At 30.2% G+C, this 18,050-nt stretch overlaps 1 protein-coding gene, 1 non-coding gene and 1 pseudogene across 2 annotated transcripts; 1 reads left to right on the top strand and 2 right to left on the bottom strand.

Moving 5' to 3' along the window:
* Positions 1-2,131: 2,131 nt before the first annotated feature.
* TRNAV-CAC lies at positions 2,132-2,204 on the bottom strand. The gene has a single exon. It is a non-coding gene; the product is annotated as a tRNA-Val (tRNA).
* Positions 2,205-5,114: 2,910 nt separating this feature from the next.
* Positions 5,115-8,725, bottom strand: LOC100166887 (annotated as a pseudogene).
* A 1,340-nt stretch (positions 8,726-10,065) lies between these two features.
* Positions 10,066-13,390, top strand: LOC100162281 (zinc finger protein 214). Its single transcript, XM_001942681.5, has 4 exons — positions 10,066-10,495; positions 10,571-10,717; positions 11,748-12,613; positions 12,684-13,390. Exons 1-4 carry the CDS (start codon positions 10,361-10,363, stop codon positions 12,982-12,984), a joined length of 1,449 nt encoding a protein of 482 aa, XP_001942716.1. The 5' UTR covers positions 10,066-10,360; the 3' UTR covers positions 12,985-13,390.
* The last annotated feature ends 4,660 nt before the right edge of the window (positions 13,391-18,050 follow it).

Below are 18,050 nucleotides of genomic sequence, written 5' to 3' on the forward strand. Positions count from 1 at the left end.
GCAATGGGAACAAACGTGGACAGCCGCGGCAGAGAACGACAACATCCTAGGTAACATATCACCAGGACATATACCCACAGGATTTGACCTACAGCGAAATCTGTGGTGCACACTTAATAGAATACGAACCTCGCACGGTAGATGTGCAGATTCCCTGCACAAATGGTGCATGAGAGACTCACCAGAATGTGACTGTGGAGCAGAGAAGCAGACCATCTATCACATAGCTTTTGTATGTCCTATCTACGCCTACCAAGGTCCCAGAATCGACTGCCTCACAACCCCTCCAAAATTTATTAAATGGCTGGAGGAACTAGAACTAGATCTCTAATACCTTATTGTTACCTTATTAATATTACTCATATTTTCTCATATTTTACTTGTTTATTTTTATTTTATTCATCTGTTATATATTAATTAAATTCACTGTACGTTAACATATTATAACTCTAACTAATGCATGTAACCACAAACCATATATGCTAAATAAAAAATGAACAATATTTACTCTAAAATTTTTTTGGAAATTACGGTTTATACAAAAAACATTTCCGGTTGAATACTTTGATTTTAATAAAATTGTTGAATGTAACACTTGTCTAATAATTTACGTTTAATATAATTTAATATTATTTTACTCAATAATTCCAATGGCAATAATTGTATTATTTTATATTTTCTAAACAAACAGTTTTATCTTGAAACATGTTGGTCACAAAACCATTTTCTAAAATTTTCTTTTCGATCTAATTGAATCAAAGATTTATACTTTTTTGAGTTTCTTTACATATATTTTATAACTTTGTATAGCCCCCCGTTTTAAATTGGTAAAACGGAGACAACACATGCGTACATTCGTCCTGTACTCCTGTTAATTACTAGCATACGTTTGTCCGTTAGATTTCGTGATTAGGTACTATAAGTACTACGACTGTACTAGATATAGGTGTTAGGTATAGTGTATACCATATACGATAAACAAAATTATTCATATTTCACCTTAAACATTGCCGAAAGAAAAACAAACCATTGCAGGCCATTTAAAACATTTTGTATCGGAATTTTGTGCTGATTTTTTTCAACCGACAACTAAGTGTTGATCTGTAAATACTTTTTACATTGTGCATATTTTGAGTGCATAAATTAAAATTGTTTTCTGCAATTTTTAGTGCACATTTTTCCAATGTTTATTGCATGAATGCATACTAATTTATGCAACTTTTAGTGCATGGACGCCATGAACTTACGAGCCCTGGATCTATGTAGGTACTTCGTAAAACTATAATTAAGATAAAATTACACTATTTACACTACTACACCATAGGCACAATTAGTGGGGTCTATCAGTGTATAGAGGCCAAGCCCCCCCCCCCACCAGTGGCGTGCAGATCGCTTTTTCCATAAGTGGGACAAAGTTAATAAGTTTTACACCCTCCACACACCCAAAACTAAAAGAACGTAGTAAAATGACACGTAGTAAAATAACATTTACAAATTTAATTTTAGTAACTTGTAAAATTCTTAACAAAAAATACCACCCACACCCACCCCATTTTCAAGTGGGGCCTAGGCCCTATCTGTGTCTTATCTGCACGCCACTGGCCCCTCCCCCTAGCTTTTAATAATATTTTAGTTTAAAATATTAATTATTAGAGTTTGTGCTGCTGACTAGGGGTGGTTCTTCGATATTTTGATAGGAGGGGGGCACATAAAAATTGTATAATTTTAATTTTAATTAATAATACATAGATACTATCAATTTTAAACAATAATGATTAAAATAAATACCTAATAATTAATAGTTGGTAGTATTATTCTTATTAACTGAATGTTTCATTTATAAGATACTCGCGTAAGGCTGTGAATTGAATACACTAAAAAGTGTTAAATATGCATAATTTATGCACTTAAAAGTAAAAACAGGCAAATTATAATTTAAAATTTGCACTAAAAATTTAACACATAATTTTCCGTATTACATTATATTAACAAAAACATATTTGTGAATCATAGATTTTCCTAGTAAAACAAAAATATCGAATAGCGTGCTACGTTTTCATAATAGTCATCTCAAATTATAAATAATATTATAATAAATGAAAAAAATGTATTTAATAGCAAAAATTAAAAATGTTTCCGCCCGGGATCGAACCGGGGACCTTGTGCGTGTGAAGCACACGTGATAACCACTACACTACGGAAACCGATATTACCGCTACGTTTTATAATTGTATTTAAGACTTTGCGTACTTGATTACTATAACTGGCCTCTTGTAACTATATAGGTACACAGAAGTCAGAAGATGAATGTAAACGAATGGCTCTTTTCAGGAAAAATTGTTGTAAAATCCATAACGTCTTAGCCCATAAAACTATGATTTTATTTATATATTCGTATGTCAATAACAGAAAACAAGTAATAATGTTTATGATAATATTATAACAATATTAATAAAGTAGAACACTCATAACTAAAATAAGGGCATAAAGATAAAGCTATGGCAAGACAATATGCATAATAATAACGATCAGTGGCTTATGGGCCCGTGACTATGGCTAGTGGTACTGGTGGTTGGGGAGGGGGCAGAATCTCTCCGAGAAAGAAAAAAATAAAATTAAGAATGCTTACATTTGCAGGCCCCGATTTATGTAGGCACGTGCGGGACATGGTTTTTTCCTGTGAACAAAATAGGTATTTATATGAAAATAATATAGTTTAAAATTAGCTAATGGACGCGGTCGAACGCTCAAAAACCACCGCCGCGCATAACTTAACTTTTCCTTGTATTTTATGTATTACAACCTTATGAAATATTAGATAAACATCAATAATTCTCGAAACAGTCAAAACATTGCAAGAAATAAATTGACGACGCACACCATTTTCCAATAAACTATTTCTATCGGTAGCTATTAATATCTATTTGAATTTTTGCTTTTAGGCAATTATATTGTTGTAGTATCATTTACTTCATGTTTGTATTTCGTTACCGAACGACGACGGGGGCTACACGTACAAACGTTCATATTCTTCGATAAAATAGATAATATTTATTACGTGTATAAGTACCCAAGCCCGGATTAAGACATTTTGAGGCCCATGGGCCAAAGTTTTACAATTATTGAATCGAAAAATAAATAATAATGAAACATTTTGATAATATTTGGACGTTTTCCTTAAAACTAATGCTATTTTAGGAAACTTGAATTATGATTAACCCATTAACATTGATTATAAGAAAAGTAGCATGATGTAAAGATTGAATGCAATTGTACCTATTTAATATTTTAATGTAATATGGTGATGATTTAAATAATTTTTTTGACAATTTAAATACTTTAATAAATACTATATTTAACTATACTAGGTATATTACGCATTTGGGAAGATATTATACACTATTAAAACTTCATTATAAAAAAATAGTACATAAGTAATAGGTACCTATTACCTTCGGGCTACCTACATTGATATCAGTTTTTTTTCGAACAGATGTCAGTCATCACCATTTGGGGGAGTAAAAAATAAAAATGCTTAGGTTTTCTACTTCTGCATCTTTTCTGGTACTGACTGGTAGAAAAGAGAATCTAGCCTTTGGGGGTTCAAAAGTGAAAAATTCCAAGTAGTTTTCAAAAGCTGTAATAAAAGTCAAAAAAATGTATTCGTATATTTTTCATATCTATAAACAGCTTAAAAAGATCATAAATATTTTTTTTTCCCGACACTTTTGAAAGCTACTGTGATGTTTTTACGTTTGATCACTCATAGTCATAGTACCAAGATACATTTACCTACCAAAAAAGAAGACAAATTAGAAAATTGAATAATTTTTATTGCCCCAAAAATTGATAACGAACACAAAAAAAATACACATACCTACACATATCAAATACATTCATTGCTCCCTCAGAATATAAAGTTATCAGCTTGTTTTACTAAATGTAACCAAAATCGGGCAAAATGCCATGCATGTATTATGTATAATATAACATAATATTATAATAACAATATAAGGTACTAATTTAAGTAGATACATAATTAAATAATATCAATATTTTAATATTAATAAATAATATTAATTATAATATTTATCAATATTAAAATATAAAAATAAATAGGTATAAATAATTAATCCAAGTAGGTACCGATAGGTACTATTTATAATACAGCCAAAATCGTAATACGGCAACAAACAATGCATATAGGTACACGTAGTTTACTATCATCAAATAATTTTTAATCTTGCAACTTTACAGGTCCAGTTAAAAAACGACGATCGGCCCACAAGGAACTTTCCCCGTATCCCAATTCCCAGTGCAGAGGCGTGCTCAGGTTAGGTAATGTTCTTTTTATTCATATTTTGAATTTGTTGACGTGTTCGTGGAATATGGATATGAGACATTGGTTTAACATACTATCAATCTAAGAAACCATATTTTTATTTCAAATAGGTACTAGTAGTTAACTAATATAATATAATGACATGTTTTTTTTAAAGTTATATAACTCTTAAAACTATTAAAAATATAATATTAATTGATATTACTCAATCATTTTAACAAATACAAATTGTACTATTATTTTTATCAATATTCATTCACAAAAATTATAATACGGCCAGTCCTTTGAGTGCTAAAAACTTATAAACGTCTGATTGTACAAATATTTTGTTTAAAATTACATAACATTTAACGCACTATGTTTCGTATTAAAATATTTATGCATAATTTTGTTTCATTTTTAACTCATGCTCTAAATATTAACATCATCCTCTAAAGTACTGGATGGACTTGTGTGTTACATGAAAATGTTATTTACATCATCAGTGTTCCAATTATGTATTAGGCATTAGTATATCATGCTATCATAGCATATTATATATATATAAAAAAAATTATAAGTAGGTATACAAAAATGATTTGAGATTTATATAGGGCAATTATATTACTTTTTATCTACAAGAGACAATTATAAAAAGGAAAAAATATAAGGTAAAATATTATTAATTATTAATTATATTTTATTTAGAAAATATGATATAATATTAAAATTATTTAAAATTATATTTTTACTTTTTTTGTGTAAGGTCTGAGACTTGGCCCTTTTTCACGGTTAGATAATTTAGGGCTATGTTGGATATCATTAATTTTTTGCTAGCTTCAGCATAGCAGATCTTGGGTTTTTATGAGGCCAGAAGCACTATAAGGATTGGTTTTGGAACTTTGTTAAAGAGCTTAGGGCCCGTTTTACAATCATAGTTTAAACCTCGTTTACGCTTGAACCACTGATTTTACCGGACGAATTCGGTGGTTTAACCGGACTTCAACTATTGTAATACGGGCCTTTAGTGACACTACCATGCACTCTGATACGGGTAGATAAAATATAACTGTTGGCATATATTTTTACCTCATGAACGTTACCAAGATTAATAGAATTTTGTAAATCAGACTTACCAATAACAATTTGTTCATCTAATTTTTTTTGGTCATTTTTTTTGTAAATATAATCTCCTAGAGCTCTGGATAGAGCCAATTTGCCATTCACCCTGTTAAACCTGACCCGACCACCAGCTGTTAAAATTCTTTTGGTTTCTAACTCATTGTTCGGTTTGCAATAGCTCTTGAATCTCCAAACTTTGCCTAGATTTTAAGAAAAATGTAAATTAGAAAAATGGAAATCAGATAACATTTAACATAATATATATTTCCTTACATAATACATTTTTTTATCTTTTAATAAAACAACTACAGCAGTTGATCCAGAAAGCTCATCTTTTAAAACTTCATCTTCAGCCATAGCAGTGTCCATGTCCATGAAATCCTAGAAAGAAAATACATGATACTATAAATGCTATTTTGGAATATTTATACAGTATTACCAGTTGTAAGGCATCACTAATTTTATTCTTTTTATACTCTGGTCTCATGGTAATACATTTATGTAAATTTTTGTAAGCATATTGTGCTATCCCTGCACCTAAATTCAAATATAGTAATAACAATAGAATAATTAAACATTCAATGGACATAATTTTGATCAAGACATAGTTTATTAGTTTTATAAAATAAAAAAGTGGGTAAGTGGATGTCGCTCTGTGGTACAGTAAGTTACAAGTGAGTCACTGTATAATGGATTGTATTAAATTTTAATTCAATGATATAATATCATTATATACAAAAAACGATTCTAAGCGGAGACCAGTGGCGTGTTGAACTCATTTTTTGTGAGGAGCAAAAATGTATACAAGCTACCCCCTTGATGTTTATAACGGCATTCCCAACTCAGCAAAAAAGTTTAAATTAAAAATTTGCAAAATATGCGAACATTTGTAACGATTTGTATAATCGGATATGATATTTCTACGATATATCTAGTCACCTAGGTGACAAGGTATTTTGTGATAGGGGGACCACCCACCAACCAACAATTTTGAAGGAGCAATTGCTCCAAAATAATACCTTCGAAACGCCACTGGCGGAGACAGTTTGTCAGTCTGGATATTGTTATTATTTATTATAGCCTGTAATAAGTTAAATTAATATAACTTAAACTAATATTATAAATTACAACAAAATAACTAAAATCATTATTTTTATTCGTTTCTATGGTAATTAACAAAGTGTTAGAATTAGTTTTTAGCGGTTTTTTGTGATTTGTCGGTGGTTTTTCCTATGGCATTAAATAATTGTTTAGAAAACCAAAAAAGTACCATCTTAATCCAATTTGCTAAAAAATAAGATATTATAAGTTGAAATCAAAGCACTCCTTCAGGTAGAAATTTTGTATACAGGATAAAAAAAAAAGTGAACACCATTGTAAAACCACTTACTAAAATATGTTCATTAAAAAAATACTTTTTTCCGATGCAGAAAAATAGTTTTAAATTTGTGACAAGACATATAATAAATCATGAACATTAATTTTTATTCTTTAAACGAAATATCATATTGGCCCATGATATGATTATTTTTATAATATTATAAACACCAGTGGCGCCAAAGTTTTTAAAATGTGGTCAGGCAATTTTAAAACTTCCCGGCCTCAATATCTTAATTATTTAATATAGAGGTACCCTAAATATACATTTATTCATACTCATGCTCATATTGGAGTTATGAAGTAAATAAAATATGGCCATCCGGCCACATTTTTTAAAAAAGAGGTCGGGCCATGGCCCGACGTCACCATGGACTTCGGCGCCACTGATAAACACCAATGTTGTATCCCGTATGGCCCGTATCGGCCGTATCATATGTGGTCAAAATGTATACATAACTTATGATTACGTTGTTTGTTTAATTATTAATGAATAAATGTTAATTACCAATTATTCAAAAACTGACAAAAACTATAGTAGCGAAAAAAGTATTCTGATAGTATTCGAATACTTTTTAAAGTATTCGAATATGTATTATGAATATATTTTTTAAGAACTATTCGAATACGTATTTTGAATACCTTAATTCTCATTTATTCGAATATGTTTTCCGAATACAAAATAAAAGTATTCTTTACAAGACTGCCCCTCAGTCCATATTTAGTTGTAAAAAATGTTTCCATAAAATAATAATTGTGTAAGACAGACAGTAAGACGCTTTTTTAAACCTCAAATGGCCGGCCACGACAGTTATAAATTTTTTTTATAATATTATCTACATTCAACATGTTTATTTTTGCTATTATTGTGGTTAATATTTATATTAAATCTAAAAATAAATATTACATTCAAAATATTTTTAGGCAACGCGCTACACCGTCGGCATGCCGTATGGCGTTATCGTCCGATCGTCGTTTTCGAAATATAATATATTGAACTAGCCATCATTTTTCAATAAATTAATACAAAACATTAAACAACTTTTAAAATAGAAATGTAGTTAAGATGAACTTAACAGAACTCAGAAATGATAAATTGATAATATGTTTGTACTAAGTAGGTATGTAGGTAGTATTTAAAGAATATTCATTTATTATTATCATTATATAAGTTTAACTTCAATGGAATTAAATGGTTTAACTGTGAAAAATCGGAAGACCAATATAATTAAATGTCCTCATAATGTGCGCCCCCCTTCAGAAAATTTCTGGATCCGCCCCTGACTTTTTCCTAGATTCATTATAATGTGTATCAGTGTATTTCTAATCGAAAACTGGTGCAACTGTATTTTAGACACACGACCGACTGTTATATTTGTAGTTGCTATTCTCTAAAAAAAATTATTATCGCCATGACCATCATATACTCCAAAAAATGAGGCACTCGGATCATCAGGAAGTTCCAGGATATGAGCATAGAACAATATAGAACAATATTGAAGCGAAACTCGATCAGCTGATTGGGGTCTTGTTTACCTATGATCTGAAGTCTAAACTTCCGAAAAACACGGAAACGTTTACCGCACTAATATGATGTTAGACCCAAAGTCGGGCAAAGTCACCCATATTATGTAAACGTTTACCGGAACTTAGCGGGATACGTTACGCGGGGTCGGCTTGTTTACCATTCCCTATTTCACGTATGCCACGCCCCTCTGGAGACCATGTTCAAGGCCACAATCGATCAATTCGGCCAATTCACGGAGTTTCATACCCCTGATATGAGTGTGGGAATCTTCCATGGTGATTCTCCATCCTTGCATAGAGCTAGAGCCAACCTTTAGAAATTGGTTCTCACCGCTATCCGTGTGCTTTGTAGTCACTCACTGTTGATGTCTGAGCCATAGTAAAACTCTGATGAACTGTAAAACAATTAAAATGTGTATAACCATGTAGTTGCATCACGTTGGAATCAGGTAGAAGAAAACCGACATTGTCACTCATGATACATAATATGATTATGGTACCTGACGACAGTCGTCGAGTTGGACGTGCCGTCGAGCAGTGGAACGACGGTTTGGGGATTAATTTATTTTTGACTTTCCCACACCCAAGGGATCAGCAGTGGGGGTGAAATCTGTTCGACAACCAGCCTAAAAATGACTGATTCGATGACTCTTTTTCGGTTTTGGTCATTTTTTTTCTAATTAGGTATACATTATATTAATCTAATTTTTTGCGCAGTGTTAAACGTATTGATAAATGTTTCTGTAAATCAAAATACTAGAGCAGTTTATGACTTTATAATATTGTAACTTGAATAAATTTAACTTTTTTTTAACCTAGTTAGGTTTATTTATTTTTCGTTAACTTTTAATTTAACTGAAGGCAATTTAATTGAAGTAAACTTAACTTGCCAGTTGCCACAGTTAATTTATTTTCATTAACTTGCCCACCTTTGCCAATAATCAACATTGCCCTAATTATAAAATAAAAAACTCTGGTTTTATTGACCAACATTTTATAGATTTCCCCATAAAACTACACTACTAATAATTATATTCAAGGCCAAAAATCACAAAATAGGTTTTTCATTTATATCTTAAATTTTAAATGTTTTCGTAAAAACAGCTAAGTCAAAATTTTTTTATCGAGTAATTTTCTATATAAATATCATCTCTACAGTCTACACTTTTGTACCTAAAAGTAGGTACCTAGTAATTCATGAGTCATGAGTTATCGTGATTTAAAAAATTATAAATATTAAATAGGTACTTGTGCTTATATTTTTAACTAGTTATATTTATTGTCCATAACTATACATAAATAATAATAGTGATACTTAATTTATTTTGTAGGTATTGTTATCTATGTCAATTTAACCCAACGCAATTGTTGTATGCATGACAAAATAGATCTATACAGGACTGGACATGAGATGAATATTATGGTTACGAAATGTAGTACAACAGGCGGAGTTCGGGAGGATATTTTCCTTTTAGCATTACTAGAGCCGTCTTGGTGGATACTTATGGAACTAAAACACATCATACAAATTTCTAGTTCCATAAGTATCCACCAAGACGGCGCTAGTAATGCTAAAAGGAAAATATCCCCCCGAACTCCGCCAGTTGTACTACATTTCGTGGTCAACCCCCCTCACCCTCCAACCTAGTCCGCGCCCAATCCCTTGATTCGAGAATGGTAATTTGATAATATGTTATCAATTAAACTATTATTATTTATTATACCTATAGCTCATTTGTATTTTGCTTGTAATTTATTATTTATTAATTTGTATATTTATGTTAATTAAGTTCTTTTACATTATAGTACCATAAAACACTTAAACACGAGTTGAAAATGTTCAACCTTTTTTTAATGAATATTATTGTTCATTTTAAATAAGTACCTATGTATATTTTTACTTATATGAGTATAAACACTAATAGACTATGGCAGTAACCCGATGTTTAATAAATTAATTTTTTCCAATTATGTGCATTAGACCTATCTAAATACTATAAAGAATATTTTAATATGGCTCCATTAATAATTGATTTTGAAAAAGTGTGTCGATTATGTCTTCGCGAAGATGATGGACATAGTAAAATGATATCAATATTTGAAGAACCAGCTCTTGAAGAGACTATAAGAAATTGTGTGCAAATCGAGGTAAATATCAGTTAATTACAAACTTGGTAGGTATTACAACTAGGTATATTTTTTAATTTTTAATTATATTCTCAGGTGTTATTAAATCCTGATGAACCGACTAATATATGTACTAGTTGCATATTGAGTTTGGATTCTTGGGGCAAATTCAAATTGCTCTGTGATAACACCAATGCATTCTTACAGCAATACAGACAGGATAAGAACGAGTCTGACCTAGTGGTAATATTATATTTAAATTAACCTTAAAAATAATTTTTTCAACTTCTTAATTTAAGAGGATGTGATGCCTGCATGTGTTGTCTCTGTCTTTCAAGTGCGTAACATAGCAAATTTTACGCTCAACAGAACACGTGTAGCTCTGTTAGTTTAAAAATTAGAGCGAATTGACCTCTTAAAAATTTTTTAGGTAAGATTATTACTTAGGCAATCTCATGCGCTTTTTATTATATTTTAATTTTAACGCGAGTTATGAGTATTTTAAAATTGTAAATTTTTTGTACATCTATTCTTAAAATACTCAATAACTCATAACTCGCTTTAAAATTAAAATTATTAAAAATCCCATGAGGTTGCCCAGATAATAATTGTACCTTCCTTTAGATTTTATAAGAGGTAAATTTCCTCTAATTTTTAAAGTAATGGAGCTACACATGTTCTGCAGAGTGTAAAATTTGCTATGTTATGCACTTGTAAGACGGAGACAACACATGCGGGTATCATGTCATCTTAAAGGCTTATCTTAAGTTAAGTGATAACTTGGATGTACCTTATAAAAAACTGCATAAGATTATTGCTTAGAAAAATTACTTGAATGTCGGCATGTCGCATGGGTATAGGACGATGAATTTATTTAGAGGGGCTGTAGCCTATTATGTTTAGGCACAACATATTATAGGTATTCTAAAAACGTATGTGATGGAGAGCTAAAAAAAGTTCCAGGGGGGGCTATAGACCCCATCCCCCATTCTACGCCTATACTAATAGGTATTACATATTTAAAATTATTAATATTTAATGATCCATGTAGCCGGTTGGACTAGCATTTACTAAATACAAAATACTACCTATTAATATTTTATAGATTATCATAATTAATGATTTGAAATTATTTTAAGCTTGCCATTAATTCTGTGTATGCTCACTAGAAATAGTACTAAAAGTTGTGTAACCTAAATAACTTTAGCCACCCTTAAAAAAATAACACCGCACTTATGTACACCATTGTTAATAGATTTATATTTGTTTTTAGTTCAATTCTGACATAACAAACTTAGTACCAATGGGATTCACACCATCTCAAATGTCAGACTTGAGTATCAGTTTTTTTGAAAGTGATTCCTTATGGAATGGTTTATCACAACCATGGAATGAAAGTGATCTTATATCTACAGTTTCACCTGTCCCAAAATATATGAAAAAAGTACAGCCACCTGAAGATTTAATTAATGATACCATATCTGGTAAAGAATGTTTGGATATAGCCATGAGTGTATTAAGCAAAAGAGACACTAATTTCACCCAAGCCAATTGGTGGAATCCCAAAGCTATTTCTATGAAAAAAATACAAAAGGAAAATGAAAAACCTATTTTAAAGAATGGAATATCAATATCAATGACTAAATATAATCGATATCAGCGTAAAACATATTCCTGTAATGTCTGTTCAGAAATATTTACGAAATTTAACGATCTCATTGTACATGACTCAAGTGTGCACATTGACATGACCAAGAACTATAGTTGCAAAAAGTGTGGAAAGCTGTTTTTGTCTGAAGAACGTCTAGAGATACATGAGAATGTCCATAGAGAAAAATCCTTTGTTTGTCAAATATGTCAAAAGAAGTTTACTCAACAAAAGACTCTTGATATACATTTGAATGTTCATATTGGTTTATACCCTTGTCAGATATGTGATTTTAAAGCTCAGACAATGTACAATTTAAAAATTCATGAAAATACTCATTCAAAGGTCAAAGAGCATCATTGCCAGGAGTGTAAAAAGGAGTTTTCAACTGTATCATCATTGCGTAGACACAATCGTCTTGTTCATCAAAAGTTAGTTTGGTTCCGTTGTGATCAATGTAATTACTCTACAAGCCAGCCATCAAATATAAAGTATGATTAATGCTCATAATAAACTTTTTTTAATTATTAATTTTATTTTGTTCATATTTAATATTTTTAGGTATCACAAATCTATCCATGAACCACAAAATTGTATTTGTGATAATTGTGGTGCACGTTTTAAAAACCGAGATTTGTTCATGGTACATAGAAAAACACACGAAGAAGCAAAGTTGAGCTGCGCTCACTGCTTGAAACTATTTAAAAAAAAGTCACATCTCAAAGAACATTTAAGCAGTTGCCGTGCACTAGAGCCTAGCATAAAGAAATTTAAATGTGATATCTGCGAAAAAAACTTCACGAGAATCAAAAATTTGTGTGCTCACAAAAATAAATATCATCCAATTATTAATGAAATTTAATAATAAAAAAAAAAAAAAATGTTTTTTTTTTAATATACAGGATTACCAAGCATCGTAAGTTATTGTTTTATATACCTACATTTTAATTTACTTAAATACTAATTAATTTAAAATCATTCCACTCAGTGGCGCATTTAAGGGTGGGCGACGAGGGGGCAATTTCCGCGGGGCGCCAAATTATTTATTTATTTTTATTTTTTTAACTGATAAGTGTAATCTTTATCTTTTTTATAATATCTTTTAAATTTCTACACATATTTCTATATAATATATCATATATATATAATGTATTTTGTTAAATTGTCATAAAAAAAAAATTAAATTCTAAAATTATAATTTGTTTTATTTGATTATAAAGGTTGAATTTTTTATTAGGAATAAATGGAGTGTTAATGGTAAAATAAAAGTGTTCTCTAAATTAGTGGAAGCATAAATTCGATAAGGGGAAAATATAAATTTTGGGTTATCGCTTTTACATGGCTTGAATCCGATTGAAAAATGTCTGATTCGATTACTGTTTTGATTTTGTTTTCGGTTTCGGTTTTATTATGGTTTATACCGGTTTCAAGCCCTGCACTATTAACTGAGAGAAAAAGGAAATTGTAAATGATAGGGGGCGTAAAAGTTTTTTGTGACATCTGAGGAAAAAAGGGGTGTCAAAATGTGTGTACCTAGGGCGCCAAAATCGTAAATACGCCTCTGATTCCACTCAAAATACTCAATGTCGATTGATTTTTAATTGTGTAATACAATATACCATAAGTTAAAGAAGTAAAAACAATTTTAATCATTTTAATTTTTAATATGTATACTTTATATATTGTAAATAAAGTAAAAACATTTAAGGGCCAGTATTACCATCTCCCGTTAAATTTAACCGACTCCTAACCGGCCGAATTCGGCCGGTAATAAAATTTGTTATCAGTCGGTTAAGCGTAATCATAGAATACCAATGATTGTAATACTGGCCCTTAATGTTTGTAGTTGTGAATGTATATAGTCAGGGAAGAATTAAAGGGTATTATATTTCTGTGTGCTGTATTTAAAATTGTATTTTTTCTTTTAAATACTTAAGCAACAGTGAAAATGAAATTATTCATTATTAGATTTTAGATTTTAGTTTTATGGACCAATCTTAAAACTATAACATTTTCGCATATGAAAAATAATGACATTTTTTTATTTATAAACACATAAAAAATATTCAAATACACACATGTCTAAAATTTGGATGCCATATGACCATACTGGCCTGATGATTGTTTTGTACAGTAGTAATTTGTTTTTAAGACTCAAGTTAGGTTCAAGTAGATGGAATCGAGAGTTAAGTTGTTTTCTTTTTTGCTTAGTGTGGTTAGACCAGGTTAATCTTTTATTCAGAGTGATATCTAGGTATTTAGTTCACTGGTGAAGTGGAATTGGTGTGTTATTGAATTTTAATGGGGGGCATCCCACATCTTTTTTAAAAAATAGTTCATCTGAGCGGAATCGTCTAACTTACGCGTGTAAAAGGTGTTTTTTGTTAATTGAGTTTCTTAGTCTATGACTACAGTACTACACATAATAAAATATTTGTATAACTATGTACGTACATCGGTCATTCAGTCACTAAATTGTGCCCTTTATCACTTACAATGAAGCATAATGTTACTAAATTTGGCAGGGCCGGTCTATGAGTATAAGATCTATGGTTATAAAATTATAATATAATACTACTAATTAAGATGCTAATAACGGTATACATTTTCCATTTCTTAATAAGCAGGTCACTACTGTGGCGTCAGAGAAGGGTGGTGGTGGCAGAGAGGTAATTGAAGACCCCTCAGATATAATCCAAGGGAGACACAACTATACTTTTGCTCCCCCCCTACTACATGAAAATTAAAGGGTATACAATCGTAAATTACGTTTAATTTATACGTTTACGTATTCAAAATTGGTCACATTTTCATGAATGTATAAATGTGATTTATTATGTGCCTAATAAGTAATAACGTTATTATTATTATTATTAATATTATTATCGATTAATTATTTTTTTTTACTTTTACTAGATAAAAATAGATATTTACAATCTGTAATATTTATATACAACAATAAGTAAATTTGATAGCAAAAAAAAACTTGATGGTACATAACGTCAGTTAAGAGGCAATGCGTCGTAAGTAAAAAAAAGGTATTTTGAGATATATACATCAAAATATACAGAAAAAACAAACATAAATTAGTGAAAATATCACGTATATCCCACAAAAACCCAAGGTGAATAGAATTGTTGAACAATGGTCATGCGTATCTAATCTCATTGATTCCCATATCAGTTTTATGGGTTTCCTGTAAAAACCACTATTTGGAGATACGACGTATTGCCTCTTATCCGACGATAACTTGAATGGCGCGAGGAGGGAGGCCCACTAGTGTGGATACCCTCTAACTTGGGGTAATTTATTATTTATTATTATAACATAATACATACCTAATAAACATATTGGGTAATTTTAAATTCTGAGTGAAACGACGAATGTATTGATTTTGCAATGATATGTGTATTTTTATTTTTATTTTTTATTTTTGTGTCTGTCATCACCTTTAAGGACAGTAAAAGTGCTTCGATTTTCTTCAACAGTTCTGATAGGAAAGTGAATCTAGTTGGTACTTTGGGGGGTCAAAAGTAAAATTTTTCCAGTAGTTTTCTAAAGCACCGTGAAAAACAAAAGAAAAATTAAGGAAAACGGGAATTTTATCACAAAATCTGTTTTCGAGAAAATTGATTTTGGTTTTTGATGTTACTTTAAAACAAATGACCGTAGATACATGAAATTTTCACTGGTTCTTTATATTTACATTTTCTATACATGATAAAATTTTCAAAATATTTTGATTTGTTTTGAACTGTTTAGGAACGTTTTCAGTTTCCAATATTATTAATTTTTTTTCTATGAATGTCAATAAAACTTTAGGAACAAGTGCACTTTACCACCACAAGCAAATTTTTCAATTTTTTTTTTTTTTGGAACCTATGTAGCTCGTCGAGTTAAGAACGATGGTGCAATCAGAATTTGTCGCTCTCACTTAGTTTCGAAGTTATGGCCTTCCAAAGTTTTCAATTTTCCGTTTATACGCATGCGCGCAACACTACTATAATGCCGCGCGGAGGACTATTATTGTTATTTTTTTGTACTTATGTATTCTGACCTGTTTAAAACGATGGTGCAATAATAATTTATCCCCCGATTTGCTATGAAACACCTCCCCAAGTGGGTCACAGGTTTAAGAAAATTGCATTTTTGTTGCACCAAGTCACCGAGCGGGGTCACTCGTTTGCTGCGCTCGCTCGGACAATTAAAAACGAAAATATGCCTCAATTTGCTATGCAACACCTCCTCAAGTGGGTCACAGGGTTAAGAAAATTGCAGTTTTGTTGCACCGAGTCGCCGAGCGGGGTCACTCGCTCGTTGCGCTCGCTCGGACAATTTTATTATTAAAAGTAATTGTGTGTTCTAATATTTTTAAGTCCAAAATTAAATGATTGTGCCATAAGTAACAAAAACAACCTAGGCTTAAAAATAAGTAATAGGTACTCATTAATAATTTCATTAATATAATAACTCTCACGAATAAAAAAAAAAAAATCGCGAAAGACGTGACACGTAGCTCATGCGTAAAAAAACGCAAAATTGCTTACTTCCAAGGGCCATAACTAAGTGAGAGCGACAAATTCTGATTGCACCATCGTTCTAAACTCGATGAGTTACTTATGCAACTGTTCCAAACTGTTCCAAAAAAAAAAATCGAAAAATATGCATGGGGTGGTAAAGTGCACTTCAGCCAAACTTTATTTGTTGAGTAAAAATACTTGAAAGTTTAATACAAGGTTCTTATTATATTGTTTCAAAGGCAGATGAAAAAAATTAAAAATCCTTAGTCACAGTTTTTTTTTATTAGCATTTAAAAATGTAATACAAGATTCCTCATAATATTGTCTACCTTTAACAAAATAAAAATGTCTACAAGAAAGTCAAATTAAATTTTTTATGAGCGTTTGAAATTCATATTTTTACAACATTTGATATTCGCTCGATTTCTCATGTGACGATTTTCCTATTTTTTTGTAATTAAAAAACGAATGACTGTAGATATTTTAAAATTTCACTGAATGTTAATATTTTCATTTTCTATACACGATAAAATTTTGAAAATATTGTGACTTTTTGAGCTATTTACGGACATTCTCAGTTTTCAATTTTTTTAGTTTTTTTTTTCTATAAATATCAATACAATTTTGTTTGTTGAGTAAAAAAGCGTGAAAATTTAATGCAAGGCTCCTGATATATTGTTACAATAGCAGTTGAAAAATATTAAAAATACATAAGCACAACTTTTTTTTTATAAGCATTTGAAGTTCAAATTTTGACAAAATTTATCAAATTTAAAATTGAATAATTATTTTGTAGTTAAAAATTTATAAAATGTTCAACTTTTATATCTAAGGACTGAAAATTTAAAACAAGATTCCATGTAAATAGTTAATTCTGTTACCAAAAAATCAAAAAAAAACATAAGCACAGTTTATTTTTATACTAATTTTAAGTTCAAATTTGGACGAAATTACATATTAAAAAACCTAGAATAACTATTTTAGTTATTTCGTTGTGATTGTATAATAATATTCGTGAATCGTGGGTAGGTACTAGAAACTTCTAAAGTATACTATTATATATCTATGATAGTATATAACGGTTTGTTGTTGATGTATAACGCGTTATAAGTACCTAAAGGATATTGTGATATTATTAATCTGGAATTTATTATAGATCAATTTTTTTTAATAATATAGATATAAGTATATAATATATCTTATACCTAGATTCAGTCTCCGCTCAGAATCGTTATTCTTATACAATGATATTCTATCATTGAATTAAAATTTAATACCATCCATTATACAGTGACCCACTTGTAACTTACTATACAGCAGAACGACATCCACTTGCCCACCTTTTAGATTCTGAGTGGAACGATGAAGTGTATTGATTTTACAATGATGTGTGTTTTTTTATTTTTTT

The sequence above is a fragment of the Acyrthosiphon pisum genome, chromosome A1 (genome assembly GCF_005508785.2).
Source record: "Acyrthosiphon pisum isolate AL4f chromosome A1, pea_aphid_22Mar2018_4r6ur, whole genome shotgun sequence".
Taxonomy (NCBI): Eukaryota; Metazoa; Arthropoda; class Insecta; order Hemiptera; family Aphididae; genus Acyrthosiphon; species Acyrthosiphon pisum.

Bases quoted from the DNA above. Each gene is read 5' to 3' on its own strand.
- LOC100162281 (XM_001942681.5), top strand. From the start codon at position 10,361: ATGGCTCCATTAATAATTGATTTTGAAAAAGTGTGTCGATTATGTCTT. The intron at 10,496-10,570 runs GTAAATATCAGT...TTATATTCTCAG, and splicing joins GAAATTGTGTGCAAATCGAG to GTGTTATTAAATCCTGATGA. The intron at 10,718-11,747 runs GTAATATTATAT...ATTTGTTTTTAG, and splicing joins AGAACGAGTCTGACCTAGTG to TTCAATTCTGACATAACAAA.